This window comes from Lycium ferocissimum, chromosome 5 (genome assembly GCF_029784015.1).
Source record: "Lycium ferocissimum isolate CSIRO_LF1 chromosome 5, AGI_CSIRO_Lferr_CH_V1, whole genome shotgun sequence".
Taxonomy (NCBI): domain Eukaryota; kingdom Viridiplantae; phylum Streptophyta; class Magnoliopsida; order Solanales; family Solanaceae; genus Lycium; species Lycium ferocissimum.
The window spans coordinates 30,696,688-30,710,198 of record NC_081346.1 but is presented as its reverse complement, the minus strand read 5'-3'; the positions used below and the strand labels follow the sequence as shown (position 1 = coordinate 30,710,198).

The following is a 13,511-nucleotide window of genomic DNA, read 5'->3' as shown; positions in this document are numbered from 1 at the left end:
TGTAGAAATATTCTCGTAGGATAAGACTCATATTCCTTACTTGAGGATAAGGACTACAAAATAATGGAGAAAGTTGATGAAATAAAGGTTGATATGTTGGAAAGCTGGAGAAACGGCAAGGGGAGAAAGTCTTATCATCAAGTTCAAATCCATACGGAGGATAACTTGGTGGTATTTTTTACTAACTTTGTTTGTTTTTTGCTGTGTTTCTAAACTACAATATCCAGAACATACAGTGACAAGCAATTGTAAGCTCAGATTGCTAACAACTAGAGTACTCAAGAGACGACAACAACAACACAAACACAACAATGAGCATGGAAAAGGATCATACATTCTTTCAAGCAGAGGAATTGTCAACAAAAATCAGGAACATCATAGAGGGAGCATTTATAATCAAATTCTCAGCAATAGTTCAGACCAAATTGATTGGATAGATGTTTTATTTGTGGTATTAGCATCAATTGGTGCTCATTCAAATAGACAAATATCAAATCTATGCAAGTCCAAACTACAAAGAGAAGGCGAAAGTGATCAACAAGCACAACATATAAAAGGAACCAGTTGCAGTAATGGAACACAAATCATGGAAGAAGTAGAACTTACAAAGGAAGAAGAAGGCGCAAACGTCGAACGAGTACCAAGCAGGTCCATTCAAACACGCATCGAGCTACAAATGTCAGCGAAAGAGCTCAAGAAAGGATCGATTCAACACAAATCGAACACAAAATTGGTACATGCAGAACAAGAACAAGGTTAAAAAGGTTCAATCGAGTCAGAAACAAGGAAAAATGAAGAAATTTAAGAAGACTGAAGCTTTACCTGAAGATGGTGAGATGAGAAAGGAAGAACAACTTCACACATGGAGGAGTAAATCATAATTTAACAATCAAAGCAACATCATGTGGTCTCTTCATCTTTTTCACACCACCGGAGGTGAAGATCGAAGAAAATTACGGCTGAAGATAAAGAGAAGAACCCGAAGTTTTAGGGTTTCATTTAGGAAAGTTGGGCAAATATTATTAGTTTTTGATGTTTTTTAATTTATGTTTTTTTTTTTTTTGGGCCTGACCCGATTTGGGTTTGGTTTTTTTGAACCTGTTGATTTTCTGCATAATTAATAAAAGCCCGGATGGGCATAATTCATTTTAAAAAAATAAAATAAAATTGAGTTGTTTGTAGTGTCCCTTTAATTTGTTTTATATCATGATGATAGTGACTTGATTGCGGCGAATATAAATGCTCCCTACCCATATGATATCTATAGAAAATAAAAACATGTAAGAGGGGATCGCAGGAATACTCCCTCCATCGCAAATAATTTTGCCTTTTTCCCATTTCCACAGTCAAATTATGTTAACTTTGACTAATGTTATAATTTTTTTTTAATTTAATCATAGTGATATGAGACAATTGTAACCTTTTGTACTTTTTGTATAGTTTGTGAATGTCTTGATTATATTTTTAAAATATTGAGTTGATATAATCATATTTAGTTTAAAGGATTAGTCAAGTTAACTTTGGATAAGTGAAACATGACAACTAATTTGGGATGAAGAGAGTATGATACATTTGACTGATATAATCCATTGAGTTCTGACGGATATTCTATTAAGGTAAAATGGGACAAACGAAGTAATAACTAGTAGCAGCTGCAAAAGAATAAATCGAATTGAATATTTTAATTTTCTTAAAATAATATCAATTTCTGCTGACGGCAAAGGGAAGAAAAAACATTCGATTCATTGAGTGGACACGTTTCTAGAGGATACACGTCCAAAAACGGACACACTTAAAGACTGTTGACCACATGACCGAACTATGTAAACTCAAGTGATGAAGCAGCACATGCAAAGCTCACTTATTCTAAACACAACAAAATTTCCAAAAACACAAATTCAAATTAATTGACGCCTAGCTAGCCATTGGCAAGCATATTATGATCAAACTAACAAGATAGAAATTCGATAGAAGCTACTAAGTAGATATCAGTCACTTAGCAGATAGAAGTTACTGATCAACAAGTGAAACCAGTAGGAGGATTCCTTCCACAGTCGTTGAGAACTAGGCTGAGTGACAGTGGCACATTCAAATTTATTCCCAGCACATTTGCTCTTATGGCAGTGCACAAGCAAACTGCCGCCTCTAGATCTGCTAGCCCTGCAATTAAACTGCAGCATGGCAAAGTTGGAGGAGACCCCACCACTACATTCACCAAATTAAGTAAATTAGCACATACCCCAAGTTTCAAAGCATCTCTTGGACACCTTCCTTGTCCACCACCACCATTGCCCGAACCACCACCACCATTGCCCGAGCCACCGCCGTTGCCCGAACCACCACCGTTGCCCGAGCCACCACCGTTTCCAGAGCCACCACCATTTCCGCAAGTGCTACAATTATTGGTTCCAGTTACAAGAGCAAACAAGAGGAGATTCAATGATAAGAAAAGGGTAATGGAGGCCTGATTTTTGGAAGCCATATCAACAATAAGAGCTAATTTATGTAGTGAGTAGGAATGAGAAAAGGTGTTTTAACTCGGAAGATGATGGTTGAATTGTGCTAGTAACGATGGGTATTTATACTTGTAACGAGGCTGATTTTTGCACATAAAAAATTATAAATCATACGAAATTAGTAACCAAAACATGTACTATTATTAGCCTATATATACTCCTTGAATATTGGTAGTGCATGATTTGCGTGGTGATGAAAATGTTAAAAAAGCATCGCCGTGATTTGATTTGACCGAGATTAAATTACTTAGTAGCTAGCTTAGCTTGAAGCTGATTACAGCTATGCGTGCTAGCTAGCTTTATAGCTATTGGGAAAAATTGAATTGCTTTTAGCTACCACTAAGCTAGTATTAGAAATTCCCGTGATCAAAGGCATTTCTACAGAATGTTCGAAATTGAGTTATTCTTTAAAAACTTCCCACGCCTTGAGCATGTATAATACATAGTTCTCGTAACATGGGCGTTTATCTGAGAACTCAAAATTTGAACATAACTGCATGTCAAGACAAACTAATCGAGATATTGTACTCCAATTATGACTGGTTGATGTTACTTTATTATCAAATGGAAAAGACATATAAAATGGAACAAAAACGAGCTCATCTTTGTTCTCAATATTATCTACATGGATACTCGTGGACATCAAATATTAATTACTATACTTGAGACTCAATATAAAGCCTCAGCCATTGCCATCAAACATTACTTGTTTTCATATCGATTTCTTTTAATAGTTGAGTATGAAAAAGGAGATAATATTAGGTTCAATTATTGTGGTCTCTACTAATTATTTTCTTTAACATGGAATATAAAGCACTAGGAAATAAGCAGGTATCAATTATTATTTAGGATAAAACTTTGAAATACAATTAGGAGACTTCGAATCACGGGAAATGGTTGTTGCGTTATCCTAATTAAGTTAATTGCTCCTGCAGGTCATGTGAAGTAGATTAGTTTGGTTGTCATATCAAAATAGATGATATCTACACGTTATTGTCTTCTTTATTGTTTTTTTGCTTGAGAGTTTGAAGTTTAAGATATTCTAAAGTCAGAGAATACGGGTGTGCAATTTTTTCTTGCTTGAGTCTAGAAGTTCGATGATTATCTAAAGTCAGAAGATATGCAAGCGGTGTTCGATGATTGTCTAAAATCAGAAGATATGCAAGTGGTGTAAATAGATGAATTACTATTGAAACCTCTGTTTGATCTAAGATCCTCCAATTATGTTCAGTGCTCATGTCAAGTGAGTGGAATTAAGAGGCTAATAGCTTAATACTAATGAAATGTGGTAAATTTTTAAGCTAATTAATCATTACAAATTCTCTGAATATTAAATTCCTCAGAAGTTTATATGCTAGACTATGTTTTTCTTTAATCATTTAATGTACACATTGAATATGCGGGTAAGTTATTTCCCATGGCCTTGTTTTATAAACTACCTCAAATGTCTTTTGCAAACTAGATAAATGACAATTTCCGCTTATGAGAAGGAGATATAAACAAATGTACTTAGTTAACGTGCTTTGGATTAGTATGAAAGGAATCCTTTGATCGATCTTTATTTTTGGCATTACTCGATCTGTTAGATTATTGTCCCTTTGCGCAGTGGCGGAACTAGAAATTTTATCAAGGGCGTTCAAGATTTAAAGGAGTAAATAACCCAAAAAAAAAAAAAAAAAAAAATTGATAAGTGGGTGCGCTATTGTCTTATTCAACTTAGTGATTTTGCCATGAGCTATCCCAACATCTATTTCTATCGAATACAAATGATCGAGATTTTTTTTTTTTTTAATGTTACGAACAAAAAGGATAACTTCCTGTTTATTCATATTAATACTGAAAGTAGGAAGCTCCTACCTTCAAAGTTAGTTCTCATTTTGCCCTACATTAAATTAAAATTGAATTAAATAGTAATATTTTAATTAAATTGAATTAAATAGTAATATTTTAATTACACTATTCCAATAATATTCTTTTACCAAAAAGTTAATTTTTCTCCCCAGTGACTAATAAATTAATTTTGTACCACTTACTGCAACCTATCCAAATCCTAAGTATTGTTGTCATCATCATCCGGTACTTTAGTGCGATGTACATGTTAATTACTATCTCAACCTTTGGATTTTAAAAACCTACATTCAATACTTATTCCTTCTAACTTCCAACAATTATTACATATTCATGTATCGATCTTTTCTTCTTCTTTCTTTCACCTTATAAAAGTGGACTATGAAATCAATTAAGCAATTCGTCACTCTATCAAATCATTTTCAACTGGAATCTTTTTCCATAAAGAATACTGTTTTTGTTTGACACTATCTATACCATGCACAACCAATCTAAAAATATTATACCACGTACATTTTTTTCATTTTTCTTCTATTATGTTCGCTAATTTTATAGTTGTACCTCTTATTATACATATTTTCAGAGTTACTATTATGAAAATGGATATCTTTCGTCATGAAAATTTTGACTATGATACAGTCATTACTGATTTTTAGTAGAAAATAGTAAATACTGCCACCTTTGTTATTTACCTTTTGCTGTAACTATAAATATTCGGTTCCAATATTAGGCTAATTATCATGCCCATTAGTAGACTTCACTTCTTTACTTCCTCTTATGTTTATTTTTACCAATAAGCGCTATGAATTATATGAAGTATCACAATATAAATTTCATGGGATTTAACACTGTTCTAATTGGTCCCTCCTATTTCTCCCCCATCATTAGCATTTTTTATTTTTTATTTAATTTTGGTTGTTAATTGTATTTTAGGTTGATGCGGATATTTCTTTTTCTTATTTGATGCTCACGTTGTTATTTTCTGAATCACTATATTTGTTTATATGACTTTCCACTATTTATGGCTATTTGAGATTAGTCGTATAATTTTTAAACTAAGACAAACTCTATAATACTAGGCAGTAAATGCCTGTGCCAGCACGGGCCCAAGATTGTGAAAGTTGGTTGTTCCAACATGAAATTTCAAATACTAAAACCTTGATGCTTGTTAATGGCTAGATACTAATTAAATAGCACCACAACTATAAACGTCAATAGGTAAAAATATTCGAATTGCCTTTTATCTAACAACTAATGTATGATTATTGCTATTTTACAAGTCTGGATGAGTGTCCTTGGTATTAGGTACTTTATTGCTCGGTTTTATGTCACGGCGTATCTCACTTGGTCTAGTTCCTTCATGCGGCAGATTATTGTTCCTTAGAAAGGATACATGATATGAATTGTCATGTCATCTTTCATAAACCTGCCTTCTAGCAGCTTCATTGAATATTACCATTCCTTGCCTCCAAGCTCCTTCCTCCTCAGAAGATGCGTTTCTACGAATGTCCAATTTGAGAACTTATTACTAAATCGCAAGTCTGAAGCTTGGTACTTGCACCATGACATAAAAAATTCAAATGTGTAACATGTTATATTTATTGCACATACTTGGATGTTGGATCACCTCAGTTATTAGCATTTGCTTCATCCACAGAATATCTCACCTTCCGAGGAAATCTACAATTCTCTGCCTGTAGGAAGAGTGTTAATCTTTCTAGCTGGAAAGATGCAAAATAGTCTCCAAATATAAAAATAAAATTAAGCAGTAAGCCAAAAATTGATATTAAAGGGCTATAAAATATTTATAAAATGTAAGCCAAAGGTGAATATCAGGGGCTATAAAATATTTATAAAATCCGTGAAACCCGATGAATATGTAAACTAAGGGGAAGAACTAAAAAATATCAAATAGCAGTGAGGCCATTAGCTTTTCTATGATAACATTCTCCAATCTCAGTATTCATGATCTTAGAAAATAAGATCATTTATATAGATGTAAATTCAAGTATTGTTCATCTTTTCAACTCCTTATTCTCAAAATGCTCTACTGGCACATCCTTTCCATCCATTTAAGAGTAGTATCACGTGACTGTCTTAACATCCGTGATGCCTAGGTAAGACCTTTCAGTTTTAAGAGGAATAGTTATTGCATCCATGAAAGATGATCACAAAGAGAAGAGTTCCCGGAATAAAGAGTCCTATATATGTTGGCGACTTCACTCACCTGATTTTAAGCCTGGCTAATATCTTTCGTTGTAGAATATAATTGTTGTTGCACTGCAATTAGATCATCTTGTTCCAACAGGGAAGAAGAAAATTATGACACTATAAGCATATACTCTATAAGGAGCATATAAACTAATGGGGGCTACACAGATTGGATAGACCCACGCAGCTAAGTCATACTTTTTTCTTATTGTTGAAATTTTTATCATCAAGTAGGATTACTTCTATAATAATTAGAATATTGAAAAAAATGAAACATCTACAAAGTACAGCTAAGTTGCAGGTTGAGTCGTAAGAGCTGATGCACCACTTTATGCAACTACGCAATGTTACCTGTTTCTCATGGATGATTTTCTGCTGAACCAGTTTGACCTCTTGAAGCTCGGGAACGGGCTGCAACTATACATTGCTTTGAAACTCTCCTATAATATATTATTCCGCACCTGGAAATGCAAATAGCATAAATTTAAATTCAAATGATACTGATAACCTAGGCCCCCTCTGACATACTATAAAAATAATAATATGGTTTCAAGTCAATTGTTCTAAAAATACAGTCAGAAATCATACCGTTCCAAAGGTACAGGTTAAAAGATCAAGCTGGCCCATATTTATCTGTGTATATCGGGCAGAGATTCTTTTTCTGTGAGCAGAGACAGCTTAACTATAAAGTGTTGTGAAATGTTTGAAGCTTCTGAAACTGGATACAAGGATGCATTTTGTGATCTCACCATCTTTTAACTACTACTTCAATCTAGGAAACGCAACATATTTCAGAAATACATCAATTCACTATTTCAACTTTGTTTCCAATATTAACAATTGGGGGATTAGATGAGTGATGGCCGGTGCTCAGCACGGATCAGATATTGTAAAAATGGGAACAATTATTCATGATCAGATTTTTTTTTACATGAACATGTAGAAACAAAGGATTACATTATCCCGTAGAATCATATTCCAACTTATAGACATAATAACCAAAAATGTAGAAATGTTTGCATCTGCAAATGCATCACAAATTCATCATTTGCAGGAGCCGTAGACATCAGTTTAATAGTCAACCTTTGTCATTCCAAAACTTACAACATGAGGAGAAGTTTTTGAGTACCTTTAGAAAGCATGTAAACACCAATTAACTAAAAGAAAATGAAATTAAGGAGTGCCAAAGTAGATATTTTCTCGTTTGTTTTCCACATCGGAAGAATACTATAGTGGACGGGAGTTTCACCAAGAGAGGAAGATAGCACAATAGGATGTAAATTAGAACATTCGGTATTTACATGCAACCTTCAATATTTGTTCCTTTTTTTTTTTGTTCATTTCTGAATTTGTGTCTCATAGTCCAAAATTGATCCTATGCGATTAAGGCAAAAATTGTTTGAAATAACTTTTAAAAATGATACATTACTTTACCTGCAAATTTGAAACATCAAGGTTGTCATAAACTTCCGAAATAAGTATAACCATCCTCCTCTTAATAACTGATCACCGGCACTACAACATTTTGTACCCTGCATTAAGTCATTCTTAAAAATAAAGCATGTGTTCATAGCAATAAACACAATTTACTCAAGCTACAATTCTATAAAAGCAGTATTAGTTGAACTGAGGTTGATTTTGAATGGTCAGTGTTGGTGGTTGTTGTTGTTGTTGTTGTTGTTCTTACGATAGGATCGTGCGCCGCCACATGATGCCATCTAGGTAACAACAGTTTTACTAGGTTACCGACCCTGGCGTTGGGGTTGTTCCTACCAGAACAAGTCCAACAAATGCCCTATAAGGGGCCAGATCCTTTGTCAGATAAGAGTCTAAAAGTAGCATGATCATTATCTACAATCATAGTTTCTTCAGTAGTTTTAACTACTTGCTTGAGACCTAATTTCTCAAAAGTTCCCATTTGATCTATTAATCTGGGTTCTATTTTAGGAATCGTCCATTTATTAAGGAGATCAAGTTCTTGAGGAGTATCATATTCCTCTTTTTTACTGTTTTTAACAGTTCTTTTTCGATTTATAAAATTCATGATATGAAATCGTTGAATTACATCACCTATTACTAATAGAACACTATGGCTCTGATACCATAAAACGACAGGATCGTGCGCAGCCACATGATGTCATCTAGGTAACAACAGTTTTACTAGGTTATCGACCCTGCGTTGGGGTTGTTCCTACCATAACAAGTCCAACAAATGCCCTAAAACGCCATCCTCGGCTAAGCGGGCTAGCAACAGGACCACCGCCTGATTATGAATAGTCCGCTTGGGTCAGCCTCTACCTAACCTTGAACATCATGTTTTGGCTTTGATCATAATGTATTAAAGCATTATTGCCATGATCTCAGTAGTCTAGTGTAACGTAATTCAACGGAGTATTTAGCCTATAAGGCTAAACATGAACTGAATTATAAATAAAGAAACTAAAAGAAAAATAAAAATTATACCTTAAGAATGAAGGTTGTGCTCAGCAGAGAAGAAGTTTATATGAACAAGCTTTTTATTTATAAGAAGATTTTTACAAGGAGAGAGTGGGAGAGAGCTCGTACTTGGGGGATCCCAGACTTCTCTATAAACTTAGGAAAATGATCCTTATATAACGGATCATGAATGCTAAACAACAAATTCAAAAAGCAAATGGCCGACAACATTATGGCGAGATAAAAAGTAAAAGTAAAGTAAAAAGCAAAAGCGGCCAAAAGTAGCCGAAAGTAAAAACATAATTATTACAACTTTAATAATTAAAGCTGCTTTATAAAAGCAGATTCCTACTTTATAAAAGTAGCCGCCTAGTGGCGGGTCCAATTATTTTATTGGTGTCTTGCCCTTGTCTTTTGTTGGTGGAAGATTCTTCCGTACGGCCAAGGAATTGGGCCGCAAATTGTGCAAAGTCGCCGGTATTGAGCAAGACTTTAAGATTCTACGCAAGGGCTTATTATAGTCTTCTTCTTTCCATCATCATTATCAGTGGTATGACCAACATATGCCATTGATGTATCAGAAATAGCTTCCATATTAAGATCCTGCATTAAATTAGATTTAAATTCTTCCACGTATGTAGCTATAAGTTGTTCTGGGGGAATTGCTCCTTTCTTCATCTGAATTTTTTTAGCAATGTGCTCAAAAGGGCTAGGAATCTCCTTTTGTCTGGAATTAATTGAGTCCTTATAATGTGCAATGGTGGTTTTGATTTGATTTATCAAATCTTGTCCTGGAATAGCTCCATCTTTTGATTTTTTAACCAATTTTTTCCAAAATTTTGTATAAAAGATTCTGTTTAAGCAAGGCATATTTTGCGGGGTATAACCCACCTCAACTGACCATTTCATAATCCATGGAATAGAAAATTCAATGAAGAAATACACATTAGAAATCTCTTCAGAGAAAGTAATATTATTTTCAAATCTATAATTTTTGGAGAAACATCAACTCATTCAGTATATAAACTCTTAAAGGGTTCTGGTAAGAATTTTACTGTTGGACCACAATGGATCCACCATTGATAAAACCAATTTGGAATGCCCTGTTTATAAATATTGACACAAATTTTTATAAACCATGACTGTTTCCTTTTAGGATTCTCATATAAAAAAGCTTAATTAAAGCTGTCAACATAATCCCAATAATTAAATTTAACTGGGACCTTTTGTTGAGGGTGGATATAATCTCTATCCTTTAATGGACTTATTCCCTATTCATTTGGAGAAAATATCTTTTTTATAATAATTTTTGAAAAGCTATAAACTTTTTTGTTATTATCAGGATAAAAATCTTTGGATTTCAGCTGACCCCGTATATGAAAGGATCACTTCATAATTCATCCGATATTTATAAGTCGGAGTAGCGTATGACGCTGTATCAAAATACCTTTGCATTATTTGCCAAGATTCATCCTTCCATTGGAGATCATCATTTTCAAGGAGAATTATTAACTCTCGATGAACATTTTCTTCATATGAATCGGTGTCTCATTATCATCAATTACGAAACCTTTGGAATATGATGGAAACATATTATCCCTTTTTTAAACCGCGCTTCTGGCGAAAGCAAGATACTCGCATAAGTGATTTGCTTGGATATTACCGAAGTTTTCGCAATATTGTCGGCTATTAGCCTTTTGTTACCCATTTGGGCAAGAACGGTGCTCTCTCCGCCCGTTCCTTTTTGTCCTCTTCCCCTTCCTCTATTGTAGGGAGGTGTCATGCGGGTCTCATCCCGCAAATGAGAAAATGTGATTATGAACTTAAATATTCTCTAGTGAGAAAATCAGGGAAATTATTATCAATTCCTTTTTTATAATGAATTTCAAAATCAAATGGTGCTAAAAGAGCTTTCCATCTGGCAACCATTTGTTTAGAAACATCATGTTTGCAATCTTTATTAAACATAAATTTAGCTGCTTGGCAGTCAGTTTTTATCAAAAACTTTTGATTATATAAATCACCTTGAAATTTAAGAACACATTTAACTATAGCAAGAATTTCTTTTGCTACAGTAGCATAGTTCTTCTGACTATTATTCCATTTGTCAGAATAAAACTAGACTAAATATTCTTGTTTATCATTTGGAGAAAGCTGTTTAAGTATTCCTCCATAGCCTATATCAAAGGCATCGGTTTCAATAATTTTTTGCCAATTAGGATTAGCTAAAGTAAGACAAGGAAGATTATTAACTTTCCTCTTGATGTTTTGAACTGCTTGCGTATGAGCATCAGTCCAAGGTTTTGGAATCTTTTTCAATCTATCATATAAAATAGATGTGTCTTGGGCCAAACCTTTATAAAACGGTGAAATATAATTTAAACTTCCAAGAAATCTTTGAAGTTGAGTTTTATCAGTGATAGTATCAGGAAATTTAGGAGCAAATTCTATGCTTCTATTAATAGGAATAATTTTTCCTTTTACAATGTTATGACCTAAAAATCTGACTTTTGTTTGAAAAAGTGACACTTTTGGCTTAGATATGACTAAACCATTTTGAATGAATTTTTAGTATTTTCAAATACTATTGAAATGCATTTTAAACATCATCATCATCATCAGATTTTTTGGTGAAAAAAAAAAAATTCCCCTCAAGTGTGGAAACTTTAGTTGTTCCTTGAAACATATCAGTCAGAAACGGGAAGGGCCGCCAAAATAAAAAGAACATAAGGATCAAATCGAGATATGTTTTTCTTTCAACTTAAAAGCTTGCCTCAATCCATAAGTAGGTGTACATCTTAAGAAATGAAACAAGGTGCTGTCAAATTTTACCTCATCAAAGAAATCTGCATCTGGTATTTTCTTTTATGAAAGAAATCTACATATGGTAATTTGTAAGACATCCCAACAATACTGTTCTATCAAGTGATCTAGATGGTAATATAAAACCCAAAAAAAAAAAAAAAAAATAAGCATCAAAATAATCAATCACCACATATGTTTAATGGAGAAGCTCATAAGAACCGATATATGTACTTTTGACCCCGTAAATAAAATTTGTAGAAATTTAAAAGTTCTTCTTCATTGGAATTCATCTCCTTAAATCATATGAATAACTAAGAAAGAGTGGTTGTTGCTCCCTGATCGCTTAGATAAAATAATCAAGATGGCCTTTGAAGGAAAAAGATGACAGTTAGTTGCCAAAAAAAAAAAAAATGACAAATATCTTTTGAAAACAATAAAGTGGTAATATTTTTGTCTCTCTTATGAAAATAATCTTAATATGCACTAACCATGTACATTTATCTATGTACATCTATCCAGATACTACATTAATAATATCATAAGCAAAGTCACATCTATAATCACATTAAGAAAATTCCTATAGTTAAATAAATCATTAATTTTTTAGACAATTGTAGTTAGTCCAATCCAAATATGAGAAAGAATATAATAAGAACAACATCGAAGATACATGGCACAATTTCTACTGATCAATACACGTAAAAGGCAAGTTATATAAAATATAGTCTAAATAAATTGATTACAGGAGAGTTCCATTAATGTCCAAGCTAAAAGCTAAGGGAGAAAATAGAAACGAATAGAAAAGCAGCACTTATCGAGTCCGAAACGATGAAAAACCAGACGCGGGAACAAACAAGCACCATATCGCAGAACAAACAAGAACCATATCGCAAAGCCAAACTTAAAAGAAGCAAAGAAAGCAGCAATATTAGACGGGCACAACAAAAAAAGTTTGAGAAAGATCAAAATTTCAGCAGCAAACAAATTAATTATAGACATGCAACTGAGAAAATAAAAAGAAAAGAAAGCAACCAATTGACTGTGTGCTCTCAATTGAAATATGATTTGGGTAAAATCAAATAAATTTATTTAGCTCGTAGGAATTAACAAAAAAAAGAGACACAAACAACCATTATCCATACTCAACAACATCGATTACCATAAATAACCCATTTATTAGATTTGACAAAACACTTGAAATTTAACCTGAAAATAGAGCAAGCCATAATGATTTAGATAGAGTAAGAAAGCGAGAAGAAAATTTTTTTCAGTGAAAACACATTAGAGAGCAAAGAGAATTCCAGAAATACCTGCTATGAAGAGCTGATCCATGAGTAGAACTGAGAACTCCAAGAAGAAACATCGAGAAGATAGGTATGACGGGCAAACGTGGCAACGAATATAAAAGACAGGTAAGTGACATAAGCTAGAATGACTAAACTGCCCTCGGATTGAATTTTATTGACATGTAAATAGACATGTCGAAACTTAAGTTTTTCTAATATATAGAAATATTTCGGGTTTAATGTAACATTCTATGAAATTAGAATTTAGCCCACTAAGTCAACTAGAAAAGTTTAAAATATGTAAGTTAAATTTAAGGGGAAATAACTCATATATACAAATTTCACACTTTAGATAAGTTTCTACCCATTTATATCATTCTATCCCACTACGGTATGATCGGTGTATACA

General features: G+C 33.3%; 1 protein-coding gene and 1 long non-coding RNA gene across 5 annotated transcripts; both read right to left on the bottom strand.

The window, feature by feature from the left end:
• Positions 1–1,724: 1,724 nt before the first annotated feature.
• On the bottom strand, positions 1,725–2,634 carry LOC132056685 (14 kDa proline-rich protein DC2.15-like). 2 transcript variants are annotated; one of them, XM_059448981.1, is made up of 2 exons: positions 2,240–2,634; positions 1,725–2,171 (listed from the first exon to the last, which is right to left on the bottom strand). In XM_059448981.1, exons 1-2 carry the CDS (start codon positions 2,480–2,482, stop codon positions 1,989–1,991), a joined length of 426 nt encoding a protein of 141 aa, XP_059304964.1. In that variant the 5' UTR covers positions 2,483–2,634; the 3' UTR covers positions 1,725–1,988. The 2 variants fall into 2 exon arrangements, with proteins under 2 accessions (XP_059304964.1, XP_059304963.1); XM_059448980.1 differs by having other exon boundaries at positions 1,725–2,586.
• A 1,900-nt stretch (positions 2,635–4,534) lies between these two features.
• LOC132058359 (uncharacterized) lies at positions 4,535–13,295 on the bottom strand. Of its 3 annotated transcripts, XR_009415264.1 has the most exons (5): positions 13,127–13,295; positions 8,010–8,107; positions 6,927–7,036; positions 5,976–6,058; positions 4,535–5,863 (listed from the first exon to the last, which is right to left on the bottom strand). It is a non-coding gene; the product is annotated as an uncharacterized LOC132058359 (long non-coding RNA). The 3 variants fall into 3 exon arrangements; XR_009415265.1 differs by lacking the exon at positions 8,010–8,107 and having other exon boundaries at positions 13,127–13,292; XR_009415263.1 differs by lacking the exon at positions 13,127–13,295 and having other exon boundaries at positions 8,010–8,186.
• Positions 13,296–13,511: the final 216 nt, after the last annotated feature.

Coding starts and splice junctions, on each gene's coding strand:
- LOC132056685 (XM_059448980.1), bottom strand. CDS start 2,482: ATGGCTTCCAAAAATCAGGCCTCCATTACCCTTTTCTTATCATTGAAT.